Here is a 19,683-nt window from a genome sequence, read left to right as displayed (position 1 = left end):
ATTAAAACAGATTAGGACAGCTCGACCATTGAGCAGATGACAAGATAAGGCCCGTTTTTGCCCCCCCCCCCCCTTCCCTATTTTCTCATTTTTCAAAATATGTTTTGGAAAGCTACTTATTATGTTAAAATATTCCCTGAGGTTTGAAGTTTGTTTGGATGAACTTTAAAATCACTATTTTTTGCAACCGGGTGATATGAGGGGGTAAACTTTCTGTTATTATTCAAATAATGTAATTATTTTTCACTTTGCAGGTGTTCAGTACAACTATTTTTTAGTTTTTAAGTGCCTGCGCCATCGTGACCCAGGATTTTTTTATTCCAAAGTCATGAGAACTGTTTTTGCTGTCTAAATCGCCATAATCACGTAGGCGCACGCTATTAAATTTTAAGAAACAATGGCCAAAAATCGTTATTTTTCCTACTTTTGGCATTTTTTATGCTCTTTTACCCCCCTCAACTCACCCATTTTTTGAAATTTATGGTTTTGAAGTTCATTCAAACAAATTTCAAACTTACGGGATTATTTTAACGTAATAAATAGCTTTCCAAAACAAAATTTGAAAAATGAGAAAATAGGGGGCAAAAGGCAGGCCTTATCGTACCTTGTCCTTTGAATTGCGCCACCGAAAGAACATTGTTCAAAAATAAGGAAATTGACATATTTCTCAATATCTTTATTTCGTCAATCAAGAAACAAGTAAACATTTTTTTTTAAACTTGAAACAACATTTGACATTTCAGTTTGTTTCTATCAAATTGCAATAAATATGATCACAATCATAGTCAAATGAATCAAAAAGGGAGGCAATTGCCAAGAGTAATTGAAACACTTCAGTTCCTTAATTTTGCTCTGAGTTTGTATTCTGCAGGAAAGAAGATAACTCCAAACATTCTTTTCTTAGCGGGTGGTCCCGATCCATCAGGTGGCAAAAATTTAAACTTTCTCACAAGGGAAACGATGGTTAAAAATAACTCTTGCCGGGCCAACACTTCTCCAGGGCAGCTTCTTTTGCCTAGAATAAGTAATATACAATATAAAATATTACCAATATGACAAGCAATATTCCTTAGCATATGTAGTTGCTAGAACAAATATTCATCCGGTCTCACTGGATACATATCACAGTACAAAATCAACATTGATTTAGTTTAAACACGTTTACAATTAGTTTAATGTAATGTACACTGGTTTTGCATTAAATATGTTTCTCGGACAAAAGAAGAACCATTATAGGTAAAAATACGGTCTTCAACACGAAGCCTTGGCTCACACCGAAAAGTAAGCTATAAAGAGCCCTAAACATTACTGAATAAAATTATATTGAATTAACCTAAGCTTATATGGCATGGCATGATTTCTACTAAATCTATACCGTCATTTCCTTTCCATACTTTTCGTGTATTTTGAATATCACAAGTACCCTCTTTATTGTATTCCCAACAATTCCAATGCGTTAAAAAGGATCGTTGTCTCTTGAAACCATTAATATGCGATTCCTCATGGTTATATCAATAAAATATCAAGATTTAACACATATTATTCGACTTTCGATACATACGATTCGCTCGTGTATGTAACAACGTTTTAGATTTTAACGAGAGAAATTTATGTATTACTGAAAAATTATTACAGCAGGGTTTTCGATATCACAAACTAGTCAACACATTTACTAAATTTTATCATCGGTATAAGGACATCATTCGTAAATATAGCTCAACATGCAGACTTTTTATACGTTCACGTATTTCACATCCAATCTTTTATGGAAATATTCTTTATAAAGCACAAAAATGTCAGTATTCACCTCAGCAGCTTACAAAACCTTTTAATAAACTTATTAAGAAGGGATATAGTTACGATACTGTTGTCAGGTCATTAAAGATTGCATATTTTGGCGTTAATATTGATTCACTTATAGGGTCTTTGCATCGGAACTAAACACATTTATTTAAAAACCAGTGGTTGGCATGACACGGGTTATTTTCTGCTCATATATGTTATGATGGTAAGATAGTTAACCCCTAACGGGAAAGATTGTGCCTGATATTCATATGATGAAGACATAATCTTTCAATCAGTTTAATCCAAGTCTGGAGCTGGCATGTCAGTTAACTGCTAGTAGTCTGTTGTTATTTATGTGTAATTGTCATTTTGTTTATTTTCGTTGGTTACATCTTCTGACATCGGACTCGGACTTCTCTTGAACTGAATTTTAATGTGCGTGTTGTTATGCGTTTACTTTTCTACATTGGCTAGAGGTATAGGGGGAGGATTAAGATCTCATAAACATGTTGAACCCCGCCGCATTTTTTGCGCCTGTCCCAATTCAGGAGCCTCTGGCCTTTGTTAGTCTTGTATTATTTCTAATTTTAGTCTCTTGTGTACAATTTGGAGTTTAGTATGGCGTTCATTATCATTGAAATGGTATATATATTTGTTTAGGGGCCAGCTGAAGAACGCCCCCGGGTGCGGGAATTGTTCGCTGCATTGAAGACCTGTTGGTAACCTTCTGCTGTTGCCTGTTCTATGGTCGGGTTGTTGTCTCTTTGACACATTTGCCATATCTATTCTCAATTTTATTTCTCATGGTTTGTTTTTCGTTATTGTTTTATCATGTGGCGATTTACATTTTCAGAATCTATACAAGTCATGTATGCAGGCAGAGTTTTTTATTTGCACCCATACCACATTTTCTGATATGTTTTGTCGTTTTATGATTTACTGTTGTGTTTGTGGTTTGGTTACTGTTGTTGTTTATAGCTATGAGTATGTTAAAACATACAATTAAAGCTAAGTAGAATACAGTAAGATTTTTCGCAGTAACCAATAAGATTAAGAATGGAATCGAAGAATGCGTCAAGGAGAAAACACACCGACTAAAAAGCAGCTAAAACGCTACCAGTGTGTCAACACAGCGAAAAATTGAAGAGTGTTATATGCCTTCTACTTTTTCTTTTACATACCTAGCGAAAACGGTACATTCAATTTGGTCATCGATGTAGATATTTTAGATCCCTCTAAGAATCTATCTGGTATAAAATCTTCTGGATCAGGATAAATGTTCTCATCAAAAAGTACAGAATCCAAACTTGGGTAGATAACTGTCTCAGCGGGGATTTTATACCCGTGGAATTTAACATCAACCCGAGAAGACCTTGGAGCAGACAATGGTCCCACATTCGATACCCGCATGGTTTCGTTGCAAACAGCGTCACAGTAAGGCATATTCAATCTGTCATTCATATCAGGAGGGCGTTCTAGTCCAATAACGTCTTGAATTTCCAGAAACATTCTTTCCTGTATTTCAGGTTTGCAAATAAGATGGAGAATTGCCCATCGTGTGTTTGTGGCGGTAGTGTCAGTTCCTGCCAACAAAAAATCACGGCATATTCTTACAAGCTGTCGTTCTACAAATAAGAAAAGTACAGAAATATTTTTAAACGTAGGTCTTCTTTCATAGTTTAGAAAGTTGTAACACGCATAATAAAAAGATCGTAAGTATAAAGTTTAACAAATTCTTAGAGCTATGAGCTATCTCTTGAACATTATCATATTCGAATCATAACGTGAGTCAAAAACATTTTTACACACAATAAAATAAAAGAAGTATAAATAAGTGCGCCACTTAGGTTTTAAACATTTTTATTGACTACCAAGGATATTTACAAAACAACTATAAAATTTCAAATAAAGTTTGCAATAACACAGCTACGTGTGGTTTCGTTGAACTTCTGACAACTCATGTCATACTATTTTATATTTAACCAAACTATAACTGTTTCTTTTAAATGTAAAAATGTAAATGACATTAAATCAAAACCAAAATTAAATATAAGTAAGGCTGTGTGGTTTTTTTTCTACGGAACGGATTATTGGTAAAAAAATGTTTATTTATGTATAAATCTTTACGATGATATGAGTTTATGGATCATATTCGTTTGGGCATGACCACATGAAACGTTGTGTTGCATATAGTACTATTCAATAGCAGAGTCTATAATCCCTTTCTATAAGGAATTGCCAAAACAATGAGTTGGAAATTAAGTAGCCATAATATGAAATAATTTGCATTTTTTCAATGTTTTAGGCGGAATGGTTTGCATTCATAAGAATTTTTGTCAGAGTTTGGTTACTACTATACTAAATCAAAGATTAATAGTTTTTATTACATCTTTTATGTAAACTATTGTCAAGTATGAATTTTAAAGTTGCACATACCTCGATTTAAGACACTTATGTCGTAAATATGAATTACAAATCGCACATTTGAATTAAGAAGATAAAAGATTAAATGTTATATGGTTGCGTTGAATTTTTTTTTAGTCAAAGAGTCAAGAATTCGCAAAGGTACCATGATTATAATTTATTACGACAGACGCGCGTTTCGTCTAAATAAGACTCATCGGTGATGCTCCGATCAAAAAAGTTATAAAGCCAAACAAGTGAAAAGTTGAAGAGCATTGAGGACACAAAATTCCAAAAAGTTGTGTCAAATACGGCTAAGGTAATCTTTTCCTGGGATAAGAAAATCCTTAGTTTTTCGCAAAAATATATTATTCATTATGTTCCATGACAACGTTTACGAGTTGACACTATGAGTGAAACTAGTTTTCCTCGTTGTATGTTCACCACTCACTTTAAGAAAAAAATTGAAAATCTAATACAACTTAAAAAAAATGAAAGAACAATTCTTACCTGAGTATACAGAGTCTTTTTCGTTTTGTCGCTTCTTTATCTCAGATAAATAAGCATCAGCATAATCGACTAGATTATTTTCATCAAATGTTTGCTTATGCTCATCAAGACATTTCTGGACAAATGCGTCTAACTTTCTTTCGACGTCCAATAATCTTTTAGCATGGAAAAGATCTCCAGGGAATGATTCCAAAACTGGTATCGCGTCTAATATTCCAGAAAATTCGGAGTCTGTTAGATGCTCGTGTAGCATATCTCTGATTTTCATCATTTGTGGGTCATCATAATCAAAACGACGATTGAACACAATAGATGTTACAATGTTAGAAAAAACACCTTGAATAAGTGGTTTCAATGTAAAGATTTCGCCTTTTGTGTTTTCAATTGTTTTTAATAGAATTGTCACTTCTTCAAGGATTTTGTCCTGCAGACTGCGTTTTCCAAATCCGAAATCCTTCAGTGTCTTTTGAGTAAAAAACCTGCTTTCTTTCCACAAAAGACCACTAGATCCAATAATTCCTGAAACAAAATAAAATCATTGCACAAGGTCATATTTTTCTCGAACCGTCAATGACGTCTTTACACGATATCCATTGTATGTTACATGTGTACTGATATCATACCACGTCTCTTTATTTTTATACTTACTAAAGCAAAACATTTTAATCGTCTTTGAATATATTGTGATAGGTAACAAAACATTGTCCATCGATTAATTAGATTTTGTTACTAGGGTAATTTAAGGCAACAGTAGTATACTGCTGTTCAAAACTCATAAATCTATGGACAAAAAACAAAATCGGGGTAACAAACTAAAACTGAGGGAAACGCATTAAATATAAGAGGAGAACAACGACACAACATTAAAATGTAACAGACACACACACATAAACGGACCAAGCACCAGACAAAACCCTATGAGAACAATAAATAAACGTAAAACTGTTGCAGATCTGTCTTGTAAACGTATTGATAGGGCATTTTTTTTAAGTAGTTAAAAGCTCTGCAGTGTAGGTTGACGGGATCTTATATTGATGAAAATATTATTTTGCCCCTAAAACTAAAAAGGTTAAAGAAATGTTTTTAGAAGAATTAGTATATTTTTGGCTCATAAAGCGGTGTGCTTTAAGACTATTTCACCAGGATGTACACCAATCTATTGTGAATCAAGAAACATTGTTATAACTGCAGAGTTATTTTCAATATATATAAGGAGCCACACAACAATGTAGAGTTCCAATAAGATTGTCTTTATGGAAAAGTATACAACATATGTACAATGCCCTAACTTGTTTACATCATCTTTTTTCTCTGGTGATTAGCAATGTAACCCCCTCGTCTTATTTGTATATTTTGGAAAAGGTTCATGTGGTGATTGGCATATTGTGTTACAATAAACTCATCATATAAACCAGTATTAAATTTTGTACTTACACCAGACGCGCGTTTCGTCTACAAAATACTCATCAGTGACGCTCGAATCCAAAAATAGTTAATAAGGCCAAAATAAAGCACGAAGTTGAAAAGCATTAAGGACCGAAATTCTTAAAAGTTTTGCCAAATACGGCTAAGGTTATCCACACCTGAGATAGAAAAGCCTTAGTATTTCAAAAATTCCACATTTTGCAAACAGTTAATTTATAAATATGACCATATCAATGATAATTCATGTCAACACAGAAGTAATTGTAAATGTACTTGTAATTAATAGGGTTTTGGGAATCGTTTATCGGAATTTGACTATTTACCGAATTTGTTTTCACATAAGCAACACGACTAGTGCCACATGTGGAGCAGGATCTGCTAATCTTTCCGGAGCACCTGAGATCACCCCTAGTTTTTGGTGGGGTTTGTGTTGCTTATTCTTTAGTTTTCTATGTTGTGTCATGTGTACTATTGTTTGTCTGTTTGTCTATTTTTCATTTTTAGCCATGGCGTTGTCAGTTTATTTTCGATTTATGAGTTTGACTGTCCCTTTGGTATCTTTTGTCCCTCTTTTATCAATCTACAACATTTCCGTGAATTCTTTAATGTCTTAACATGTTTCCTCTAAGAGAACCTGGTTCCTGGTGGAAACATGAACCAATGCAATACTGAGAGCATTATACGTTTGTCTTTGATAATCGGCATATTGATATCTATCTACAACCCTTTTATATTCATTCTGAAAACGATTACACGTAAACCATCATAGTTTCAACATTCAACAAAGGTTTTGACATTTCAAAGATGAATAGTCCTTGTTATTCTATTATATATACAATAACGTCTTCATTACTATTTTATATTCAACTTTTATATGAAACCGTACTACGACTTATGGGTCAATTAAACATTTCGGGGGAAATTGAGACAACTGTCCCTTCGCGGATAACAAAACATATCGTGTGATGTGTTTGTGATTTTGATTTTACCATTTGATTAAGGACTTGCCGTTTTGAATTTTCCTTGGAGTTTAGTATTTTTGTGATTTTACTTTAATACATGTAGATACGTAGATATAGAAAAGTGGTGTAGATTAAATATGATGAGATAAACAGATTAAAATTCAAAATTCATAAATGGGCTTACAATCTGTGTCAACACTATGTATGTACAAATTCTATTTTAATATTTTTAATCAGGTTGACTTACTGTACCTGAACTTAAGTCCTTGACTGTGTTCTGAACATATGGGGCATTTTAATCAAAGCTGTCCTACGCAATATCATAAGACCAATGTTAGATTGCAATGACACCATTATAGACAGGAAGATAGGTTGAATATTTGAAAAGAATATAGATACAAATTATACTTTAAACGATATTAATAGATGATATTTGACATAACTGTCTGCAAGACAGTTGATGGCATTTTCCTGTATAAATTGTGAATATCATTCAATGATTAAAACAAAAATGGAAAAAAAGGTAAAAGATTTGCTACAAAGCCAAAAAGCAACAATACTCGTTAACAGCAAAATGCAATGACCGTGACTAACGTGTATTCTAGTAAAAGTTACAATCCAGTGAGTAACGATTTAACCAAGGCTTTTCAATTACTATATGGCTAAATTACTCTTCTACATTATTAACTCCATTTACTGCATTTCAACTACAAAGACCACATCCTCCTCTAGCATATAACCAAACTTCACGACGTAAAAGGCGGAAAGGCATGCGAACATAAGTGGAAGCAATTGATAAATTTTTCGTATCAGCCCCTAAGCATCTTTTTCAGAAAATGTGATATTTACGTAAATTTGATGCTTTTGTGATGCAGTGAAAATTAAAAGTTATAAACTCTTTATTAATCATTATAAAAAGCATATCAATCAAGATACAGACAAAGACAATAGAATATGATTATGATTTTTAACACAAATAACATGCAAACAAGAATAAGAGAGAAACAAGTCCATTAGTCTACAAAGGATGATAGGTCAGATTTAAAAAAAAATAATTGTTAATAACATTAATTTTGTATTATTTTTTTTTATGTTTTAATGCTGTCAAAAAAGAATATAAGTTAAGTTCTACTTCATCGCTCTTATCGTTTCAAATAAAAAATTCAGATAATCACTGAATTCATATATAAATTGCAAGTCATCAATTGACATTATCGAGTCTAAACGATCCTCTTTTGCAATTTCCTCCATTTCTGAAACTAGTATTACCCGATTAACATGTCTCGGTGTAACAACTGTTGACATAGAAACACAATCAATCAAACAAATTACATATTTACTGACATGAGATAATGTTATTCAAACGTTGGTTATTACATATAAGTAAAGTCTAATTAATAATGATCTGAAATCTTGTCCTCGTCCATGAAGTTTGAAAGATATAACGATACAGATATAGGATGATAATTCGCACAATAACGTTTTTATCTGTAAGAAAACTCTGTTTACTATTATGGTTACGTGTATGATGCTAGCAGTTATTTTGACGATGAATTCTTTGTAATAATTCCTGATCTTTCTGAATATGCATACGAAATGAATCCACTTCATCACACTCTTATCGAAATCAACGTTAAAATCAATCGTTGTCCCTTTTTACACTTGCTAATTTAGAATACCCAACATGAAAACAATACGTTAAATAACTTCATTCGTTTGAAGTGCTTTTCTGGATATACCTTAATTAGGAATGGTCAAAGCTTAATAGAATGTATAAGAATTAGTTTTGTTATTAATCATGTCGGTATCGAAGTTCTAACCACTGAGCTGATGGTACCCTTTTACACTGAAACTACTCAGAGTCTGAAATGCCAGACGTTGTGCTCGACAAGTAAAATCAAGCACACAATTTAAAAGAGGGACGAAAGATACCAAACTGACAGTCAAACTCATAAATCAAAAACAAACTGACAACGCCATGGCTATAAATGAAATTTCATCAAACTATATAGCTATCTCAGTTATATATTGATCTTACTGAATCCCATGTCGTTTTGTAGTTTGGTGAATTTCTGTAAAATTTAAGGATTAAATAAATGTAGATAAAAAAGCTAGAATTTGCAATTCGGACTAAATTTAGATAGTACATTCTTTTTACAAATTTTTTTATTACTTTTTCAAATTAACTTGGATTTTCAGCAAACTGTACAGCTATCTCAGTTATATATTGACCTTACTGAATTCCAAGTTGTTGTGTTGTTTGGTATATTGCTGTCAAATTTAAGTTTTTTTTAAATTAATCAAGGTAAAAAAAAGCTAGAATTTATGTTAATATTAAATTCAGATAGTACACTTAAATTTTTTTATTACTTTTTCAAATTAACTTTGATTTTCATCAAACTATACAGCTATCTCAGTTATATACTGATCTTACTGAATCCCATGTTGTTATGTATGTTGGTGTATTGCTGTCAAATTTAAGGATTGAATTATCTAGGTTCAAAAAGGTTAAAGAAATTATCAAAATTGTTCTTCTTCTGGTGTGAGGTATAAAGCAATACCTCCTGCATGGATCAAACTCATTAAATAGATCACACGTACCAGAGTGTATTCAATTCTAAATAATGTTCATTCAAAATTGCAACATCCTGGTAAACTTAAATCGCAAGGCCTTTTGAATTCACTAGATAAATAATACAAGAGTTTAAGAAAAGTAGGGCTTTCTTTTTACCTGTAAAACACACATATACTGATGTAATTACACATTATTAAAGTGCTTTTTGTATGCGATGACTATTCTAGTTTTAACAAAACAAAGTTGTCATTTTTTAAATTTTATAACTTTTTTCAAATCAACTTGGATTTTCATTGCACTTTTCAGCTATCTTTTTTATATATTTATCTTACAAAATACCAGGTTGTTTTGTATTTTGATGTATTGCCGTCAAGTTTAGGGACTTAGTTTATAGGTAGGAAAAGGCTCAAATGTTCAGTTTTGACAAAATTCAGATAGATGCCTATAATTCAAATATTTAAATTTAAAGCCATAAACAAAATAATTTGTTTTTTGTAAGATAAATAAATAATGAAGATAGCAGTGGATTTTGATGAAAATCCAAGTTGCTTTGAAATAGTTATAATTTTTTAAGACTGAAAATTCTAGCTTTCTTTACCATGATTAATTAAACCCCAAAATTTGACAATAATATGTCAAACATCATTTCAACCTGTTGTTCCTAATATAGTTATCCCACAATGTTAAGTCTTTGAGAGAGTATGACCTTGGTATACTGTAAAGACATTAGATCTACTGTTCAGTAATGTTTGTGGGCCTCTGGTCTTTGTTTTATGCCCTTGCAACTCAAAGGTGGAGGGCATATTGTTTTACCCCTGTCCGTCTGTCCGTCCCAATATTGATGTATAGTTATTAAGCTTAACATATCCTAAAGTTTGAATCCTAGGAAATTTTCACTTTGCTGCTGTTTGTACATGTATATCGACGGTGTGCATGTGTTCAGGATTTTGATTTTTGTTAATATTCGCTCTTTGAGAGATAGTTGAACTTTGTCACTTTTTGGAATATTTACTTACATAAGAGGATCGTTTCCAGATAACTCCTCTTACAGTTTTAATGCTAGAAAGGTTTCACTTTGCTGGCTATTGTACACATATTGAAGATGTGCATGTGGTCAGGATTTGAATTTTATTATTGTTTGCTCTTTTGGGAGATAGTTGACATATTGGGGTATAAGCGGTTAAATGATAAAGTTATTGTAAAATAACACTTTACATCTGCGGGTGAATCAATTTTGTCTCCCACCATAAATTCTCAAAGAAAGTCCTACATTGACTTTGTTATAATACAGTTACTTCAGAGAAGAGTGCAAGGGCATCACTTTGTCTAGGTAACTTTTGTGTTTGTGTATGTATGTGTGTGTCACTTTGCTACAATCTCATTGACATATATACATATACTTAATTTTATACTGTAATGTACAAAAATAACACAAGATCCGGTCGCGTATTTGCATAATCTGTTTACCTTGATGTTGTAATAGCCTTGTGAAAAAGAAATTGTCTGGTCTATCACTGAACATGTCACCTTGTTTCACTAAAGCATCCTTTAAATTCTCGTATCCATTTATAACTACTATCCAACTCGACCCCAACTTCAAACTGTATATATCACCATACTGTTGTCGTAATTCACGGAAAGCTTCAATCAAATTTTGTTTTCCTGTGATGGACAGCATGTTTCCAACGACTGGCCAGAGACGAGGCCCGGGAGGCATTCCAGACGGACGACGACATTGCTTTATTAGTGTATACGTTATAAGACCGAACAAAACAAGAAACAAAATTGACGATGCATCAGTGAAAAGAGAAAAATCCATCTTATTTTATGCAAAATGAGACAGGTATACTGACCTTGACACTGATAAGATAAAATTTGTTTTAAAATGTTATTAACATTTGTTACATGATAATGTACGATTATACGATCAACTTATTGTACTAAATGTTTTTGGTTTATATCCTTCCTTTTGGCATTGAAGCATAAGATCTTCGACCAAAGACGAGTTTACATGAACATTTCAAATGATATGTTGGCAGAATCTGTTGTTTTTTTAAATGTTAATTTAGTTAACATGATTGTTATCATTATTTCAAGACTCCTATATTATTAGGGCACAAAATACTAACAATACCAAGTTTCATATGGACATATTGATGGTCAGTTCAATCAAAAGTTCTAAATATCAAATCTGTTCTTATTTTCGCTAGCCAATTGTAAAGATCCTTTTTTTTTCATTTTGGCAGATTCAAATAGAATATATGTATACAGTGTTTCTTGACCAATGGCAGCACGTCAACTTTTCAGTGTGGGAGAAATAAAAATTGTTGTGGTGTCTGCAAATTTCGTGCAACAGGAACCACAAAAAACGTTAATACAAATGTATTCTAAAAGTTTCTACAGAAGACTCATCAGTGACGCTTATATCAAAATTTTTATATAAAGCATACGCTTGATGAACATAGCAAATAAGTATAAAAGACAGAACAACAATAACAAAAAACTTACCGGTAACAACCGTTGCCATATTGTTTTTTTCTCGACGATAAGTCATGTCAATTTCCGAGGTATCAAGCCGTTTTGTGTATCTGGATAGTACGAAGTTTGCAATTAGAATGCCTCACTAATACAGTTTGCATATTAAAGACAATTGAACAATTATTAAGATTACACACAAAAAATACATATCGGTTGATGAACTACGATGTATAACAAGAGATATTTAGTCTATAATAAAATAGGTATTTTGAGCTTTTCAATTCTTTAAGCTGAATCAGAGCATGGATGTGAAATGAAAAGAAATAACAATACAATAGAGAACGGGGATTGAGTTAAAGAGTCAACAACCCAACCCAAGAGCAGAAAACACTCACAGGCCACCAAAGGCAACACAGAAAAAAAACGCAACTGGAGGCGGACTTCAGTTGGCTTCGAGCTTTAATATGAATTAATGACACCCAGAGCTCTATAAAAGCATATGATATAAAAAAAAATATTGTCTCAGCGGCAAGACATCTTCAGTTACTATCTGTGATACCGCGGTAAAATGGCATCTTGAATGTCTTTATATATATGTAACGTGATTTTAGCATTACTTGTAAATATAGCAGACCTGCTTATTGTCTTAATGAGTATTATTCATCACTGTTTTCAATGTAAAGAATGTATCTTTGTATCAAATAAAAAAAATCTTGTTTAGCTAGTTCTACAGACAAAAATATACATATTTTTGCATTGCATATATGTAAATGACCATCACTGTTTAAAATTATTAATTTTTTTTCAAATTATAGAAATTCCTGTTTTTTTCTTCTTGTTCATGAGATAGTCTTGATGTTTTATTTTCAAACCAAAAATGACAATTTTTATTACAGTGTATACAGATATTCTGAATTCTATATGAAACTGCATTTTCTATATAATGTATTGTTTACATCTTTTTTTGTCACGAATAAAAGCAATAATAAATAATGGTGTTCTTAAGTCTTCCATGCTCTAGTCGTGTTTTAACAAGTCCACTGTTTCTGTTTTACGATAGTGATCAGTGCTCTTTCTTTCTATCTTTTAACAACGATTAAAAAATCAAATACGTTGTTCATCATTCGAAATAAATCAAGAAGGAGAGTAACACTAAATTCGAAATAAGGAATTGTATTACAGTAAGCACTTTTAACAATTAAGGAATTCACTTCATAAAGAAGGGATTAATTTCAAATAGTTTATAAGCTGAAATTGTAATTATCTCTACGCAGTACTGTGGAGATATCTGACAATCTTTTTAAATTGTCGTTTTACGTTGTAAAATATACAAGCATTTTTTGTTCTCGAAAACAAGTATTGTAAGTGCCTTTATAGATAAAAAGAATTGTGATATTATGTATCCTCAACTCATTCATACCCATATAAGATGCAGGCAACTTACTGGTGAGGAATGAGGTGAAAAATTAACAACTGAACTATTTTGGGTAAACAATGCCCCATTTTGGTCAACCTAATTCTAAAATTTAAAGCAAAAAAAAAAAAAACGAAAATAACCATTTAATTAACGTAAAAAATCATATATCAAACTGTTATAAAAAAAAATAGTACTCAATTTTTGACTGTGAGGTTTATATTTTGTATGTTAACTTACATGTTTGAACGACAGCCATTACAATACCCAACGGAATACCAACAATTATTGATAGCTGTAAGTATGTAAGTTAAGGAAATTGCAACGTCAGGTTTTTATTTACATTCTATGCATTTAATCCTATAATAGATTGAAAAATTGTGTATTACACTTTTATATACTATAATGTATCATTAAATTTCGGATAATATCAATGAAACATCCCCCAAGTTACCAAAGGTCAAAGATGTTCAACAACAATAGAACACCGAACGGTCTTTAAAAGTTAATAATCCCATATATTACAAAGGACATTCTGTAAAACTGCTATCAAATTAGATAATATTCTAAGCATTTTATCCGATAATAAATTAATGTAAAATTATATATAAAGTAAAATTACAAAAATACTGAACTCCGAGGAAAATTAAAAACAGAGAATCCCTATTAAAATGGCTAAATCAAAAAGTCAATTACATCAAACGAATGGACAACAATTGTTTTATTTCTGACTTGGTACAGAACATATAACACTAGATATTGAGCAATACTATCACAACAACTAAGGGCAACAGTAGTATACCGCTGTTCAAAATTCATAAATCGATTGAGAAAACAACAAATCCGGACTCAATTTTCGGATCTCTCTTGACACCATCTGCGAGTATGGTCTTGAGGAAACGATGATATTCCGTCGGAAGAGGAAGATAAATGGCTGACCCGTGTTAAGAGAGAGCCATATCTCTTGCATGTTAAAGACGCCCATGTAGATTTCGAAAGAGAGTAGACTAATGCCGCTACAAGGCAGCACTAGCACCCGCAAAGTGGAAAGGGATTAATATAAGTTGCAGAACTTGTTTCCCAATCCACTATAAATAAATATGCTTAAAATAACAAATCCGGATTTCAAACTAAAACTGAGAGACACATCAAATATAAGAGGAGAACTACGACACAACAGAAACACAACAGTAAAATGTAACAAACACACAAACGAACTATAATATGAAAATGACCATTTTCCTGACTTTATACAGCAAATTTTAAGAAAAAAATGTTGCTCATGTAAGTACAAACCCTTTGATACGTCTAATCAGGTAGGTCACATTCAGGGGAAATGGAGGACGGGATTGTGGTTACGATGATTGGAATAGAAAATGGGAACGGACAATGTGTCGAACAGGTAATAAACCGACCTACTAGCAAGATAAAACAGACCAAGGCCACCAATAGGCCGTCCAAGCTGTTAAAAAATCCCGCACCCCGAGGCGGACTGCAAATGGTATCTCAAAAATAATGTTTACTATTTCGCTGACATTGACGCCACATTGATTATTTAACCAAAACCAAAAAGGAACAGAAAACAGAACATCCATGTATCAACAATCGTTCTGATTTCATGCCTGAGCGACGAATCATTGCTTGATTTCAAATTCGTCTCGGTAATATTCGTGTGTATCTTAACGAAATTGTTTCATTACCTTTCACCTCTGATATACATGAATACATATACGAGATTTGTAAGTTTTAATTTTACATGCCATTTCATTTTCATATCAACCGCTTGCTTCAGAATTATTATGAAGGATACAACTAGCATACTTATTAGAATTATACAACATTTAAAACATGAATTCCTGCATCCTTGCAAAAAAATGAAATGTTAAAGAAATGGGTAAGAGTCATATTCTTAATTTTGACCAGAAAAAAAACCTTAATTTAAGTATGAAGACGTAAAATCCATGACTGGAAAAATGAGTTAATCTAATTTGAAATAGTAAAACAATTAGACATCCAAGTATCAAAACTTAATTCCATTTAAACAGATGAATAAATCTTTGAACTATAAAATTATTAAAAATATAAATAGTGTGCATACATGTAGTGTCTTCTACTGTTTGGTTTGATAATTGTTGAAGGCCGTATGATAACCTGTAGATGATAACATCCTTGTCCATCAGGTCTCATTGACAATCACCCAACACCTTATTGTTATACTATGTTTTCCTTTAAAAAAAAATTAAAACGATATGTTTCTACAGGAAACGATGCCATGCTCACGCAATCACACTTTCATGTTTAGTACACCGCAGAATCTCCGTCATGTAATTATAATTACATATATGAATAAATTCATCATAGATACCAGGATTGAAATTTATTGATTTAACATATATTTTATAAAAAGTTCACATTTTATTAACAAGGTCATAACAAAAAGAATCATCATCAGGTATTTAATATAAGCTCTTATATCTTCAATATTGATTAATTTCATCTTTTGCAGGTAACACATTTTAGTACCAGTTTTTCTACACTAGATGGGCATTTGGACAATAAATGTGTCCTTGGTGATGCTTGAGGCCTACATAGTTCACAGTCCAAAGCTTAAGAAGGGATGTCTGAATAAGCTGTAGATATATATTGATCGTAACTGCATTACACATTCTAGTGGTTGGGTTGTCGAGTCTACTGCCGAAGTGTGCCATTCACCTTTTCGTAAAATGTGTCTGTTTACAAATAGCTTTAAAACTTTAAGTTATTAGTTACTCATATTATCATTAAATGTTATAAGCATCTAGTATCGGTGCTGAAAGGTGTTTTATACATATTAGTTTCTTGTGTATAATTCGGAGTTTAGTATGGCGTCCATTATCACTGAACTAGTATACATATTTTTAAGCGCCAGCTGAAGGACGCCTCCTGGTGCGGAAGTTTCTCGCTACATTGAAGACCCATTGGTGGCCTTCGGCTGTTGTCTGCTCTATGGTCGAGTTGTTGTCGCTTTGACACATTCCCGATTTCCTTTCTCAATTTTTTTTTATGTTGCAGTATTTTCTTGTCAAAACTGACTTTTTTAACCCGATTTTTGTCACTTCTTCGCAATGGACTGTTAAGGTACGAAGAACATAGCAGAAACGAATGGCGTTATCTTTAGTATCCTATTGTATTAAGGTATTAAAATTTACAACGACCTCTTTCTTTTGTGGAAAACGCTTTCAGAATATTACCTGGCCATCTAAATCAGTAGGTGCAGTTACTCTCAAATTCTTTATTCTATCTATCTGCTGCTGAGTAACACCTAGGACCTTTAAACTGTCTGTAGTGGTATTTCATTTGGATTGAAATTCATCATACGGAACTATTCCTGTTCTAATGTCATGCATCTCTTGGTTAAATTCATTTATTCTCTTCAATGCATCCATGTTCAACTCAGTAATCATTGAGCATTCGATTATAAGGAAACAAATAACATTCAGATTAAGATTTCTAAATGTTGTGCATGTTGTTATAACTTGACAAATACAACCTGACTTCCTGCAACTATTTGTTTTTCGTCTTTATACAGGAAGCTCCATTGTCGGTGTGTCAATGTTGCCTTTATTGGATATGTACAGTTAGCATGCAGTGAACAGCACGTTGTATTGACACGAAAACAGTGCACAATCCGATGTTTATTTGTATCTAAAAATTGGTAGAACGACACTCTATTTTCTCGTAGATGGTTTTCCAGAATCTTTTTACACGTTGGATATACTAATTGATTTAATAATCCATTCAGACGCTCGTAATTTTGGTTTTCTGATGTCATGTTTCTTGCATGGACAAATGAATAACCTGAAATAATAATTATTATTGAATTATTGGTTGTGTCTGTGTCTATCTGTTCTATTCGTGACGTTGCTGTTTGAAATTTTGCGCGAAAAATAGCTATCAAAAATAAGGGATTACCGATTATGTTCTTGTGCTTACATTCATAGAACGCGAACATTCTTCGATACGGTACTATTGAATGTTGTATGTTTGTACCTGTGTTTGTTGTTGGTCATACTAGCATGATTGTATGGCTTTTTTTCTACAATGATGACCATTGCTTGTTGTTGTTGTTTTTTATTCCTGTTGTAATTCCACTGCTCGAAATTAAAGGAATTTTTTTGTGTGTTAAAACTAACATTGAAGATGTAAACCTGGCACACACATATCTGTCTGTTTATGAATCTTGATAGTGTAGTCTTAAGTTGTGTCTTTATGTTTAAATCATTTAAGACGTCCGTTTTATTAACAAATTTTGATGGCCTGTTAAAAGTGTTATCAATTTCTCAAATTTATCTTTTATTTATGTTTTAAAGCCGAAGTTACTATGAAATTATAAAAAAAACATGAATTTGTTTATATATATATATATATATATATATATATATATATATATATATATATATATATATATATATATATATATATATATATATATATATATATATATAGAATCTTACCGATATTTTTTGGTCAATATTCAAAATCCTTACAAATACCACATGACATGAAATTATAAATAGTTGACCTTCTTCAAATGTTTAGATTTTTGTTAGACTTACAAAGCGATTCACATAAGTGAATCTTTATTGTTTTCATTGTTTTATAAACTATGAACAAAGAATATTTAGTACGTACGTATGTAATGTTATAATGTCATAACCGTTCTAATCGATATTTTTTATAGTTTATGTTTTAGTCCAAACATGTGTGTTAACAACACCAAATTTCTAAAAGCAAATCGAAGTAATAGGATAATAAGAACTGATTATTAGTTTATGGTTATATACAAAAGCCATTTGAACTTTCAGTCCAGGTAAACGAATAAGAGTGAGACATGATGTGTCGACATGGAAGCTGCTGCTTAATATGCCAGCAGTACCGGCTTGAAGTTAAATTCATACACATTTCTTTGCACTTTTCAAAGAAACTTGAAAAACCGTTGACACATATGTACAATATAGGGCGTGTAGTATTTTCGGCATAGTCATGACGTTTCTCTACTAAATTTAGACTATATTATGATCAACCTTTCAGTCTTGTCGAATATAGAACTGTAGTTTCAAGTAAAGACTAATTGATCTTCCTCGCATTCCCGATTTATATGAATTGAATTAGATATTTTAAAATAAACAATATTTAACCTCACAAAACATAGAATATGTGAGTTCCTCTTGATAAAATATCTGGTATGTCGAGTTAACTGACCAAGTATTGTCTATTTTGTTACAAGCGTTTCATATAACTAATGAAATGAATCGAATTAATTGAATAAAAAATAAATATCGTGATTGTCAAAAATGTTGTTTTTTTTGCCTAATTTTTTAGAAAATGGTCAAGATATATAAACCAGAATCGTTATAATCAAACTACTTTGGATACAAGCGATACCAGTAAATATAGAATGGATAAATTGCACAGCCTTATCATCAGTATGATTGCCAATAAGATAACATCCATCAGAGACAAAAGGACGATATCGTCAAACAAACATCTATTATGAATAGGGTTTTTTTCATAGAAATCTTATTTTTTAAAAGGCTATGATATTTTTTTTTTCACTTGTTCTGATATTTATCTTTTTGATATGATTTTCATTAATATCCGCAATAATAATTGATACTCCCTTGTGGTTTTTTTCTATTTCATTATTGTTCACTTCTATTTTCTTTAATAATTTACACAACAAAACAGACAATATAAGCGTATAAATAAAAGGTATATATATTAATAGATACAAGGGCAGTTGTACCAGACAAAAAGGTTTTTTAAGTGAAAAATTAGGCAGTTACAAATTAAACTTTTTTTTTCAATTCTTTGTAAAACGTTGACAATCAAAAGAAACAACAATAACAGTACCTTTTAAATACTATAGTGCATTTTATGAAAAAGTACATAACCTTAAGTGGGCTATCCTTTATTTTCAACAACACATGAGTCGGAAGCTATCCAATTTAAATTGCATCTAGTTCTTATTCATTATTTTTGAAATAAATGACAAACGTTTAATTAGGGAAACGGTTATAAAACTTCTAGTTACGACATCAATGTAAAAATGCCCCTGCTAGCTTCACTGCAGATTCCAAATACGCAATACT

The 19,683-nt window shown here is 31.8% G+C and overlaps 1 protein-coding gene across 1 annotated transcript; it reads right to left on the bottom strand.

Moving 5' to 3' along the window:
* Nucleotides 1-661: 661 nt before the first annotated feature.
* LOC143045709 (cytochrome P450 2B4-like) lies at nucleotides 662-11,522 on the bottom strand. The gene is made up of 4 exons (XM_076218425.1): nucleotides 11,128-11,522; nucleotides 4,699-5,217; nucleotides 2,967-3,410; nucleotides 662-1,015 (listed from the first exon to the last, which is right to left on the bottom strand). The coding sequence occupies exons 1-4, from the start codon at nucleotides 11,477-11,479 to the stop codon at nucleotides 834-836; spliced, it is 1,497 nt and encodes a 498-aa protein (XP_076074540.1). The 5' UTR covers nucleotides 11,480-11,522; the 3' UTR covers nucleotides 662-833.
* Nucleotides 11,523-19,683: the final 8,161 nt, after the last annotated feature.

The sequence above is a fragment of the Mytilus galloprovincialis genome, chromosome 9 (genome assembly GCF_965363235.1).
Source record: "Mytilus galloprovincialis chromosome 9, xbMytGall1.hap1.1, whole genome shotgun sequence".
Classification (NCBI taxonomy): domain Eukaryota; kingdom Metazoa; phylum Mollusca; class Bivalvia; order Mytilida; family Mytilidae; genus Mytilus; species Mytilus galloprovincialis.
The sequence above is the reverse complement of the archived record's forward strand: the minus strand, read 5'-3'. Positions and strand labels throughout refer to the sequence as shown.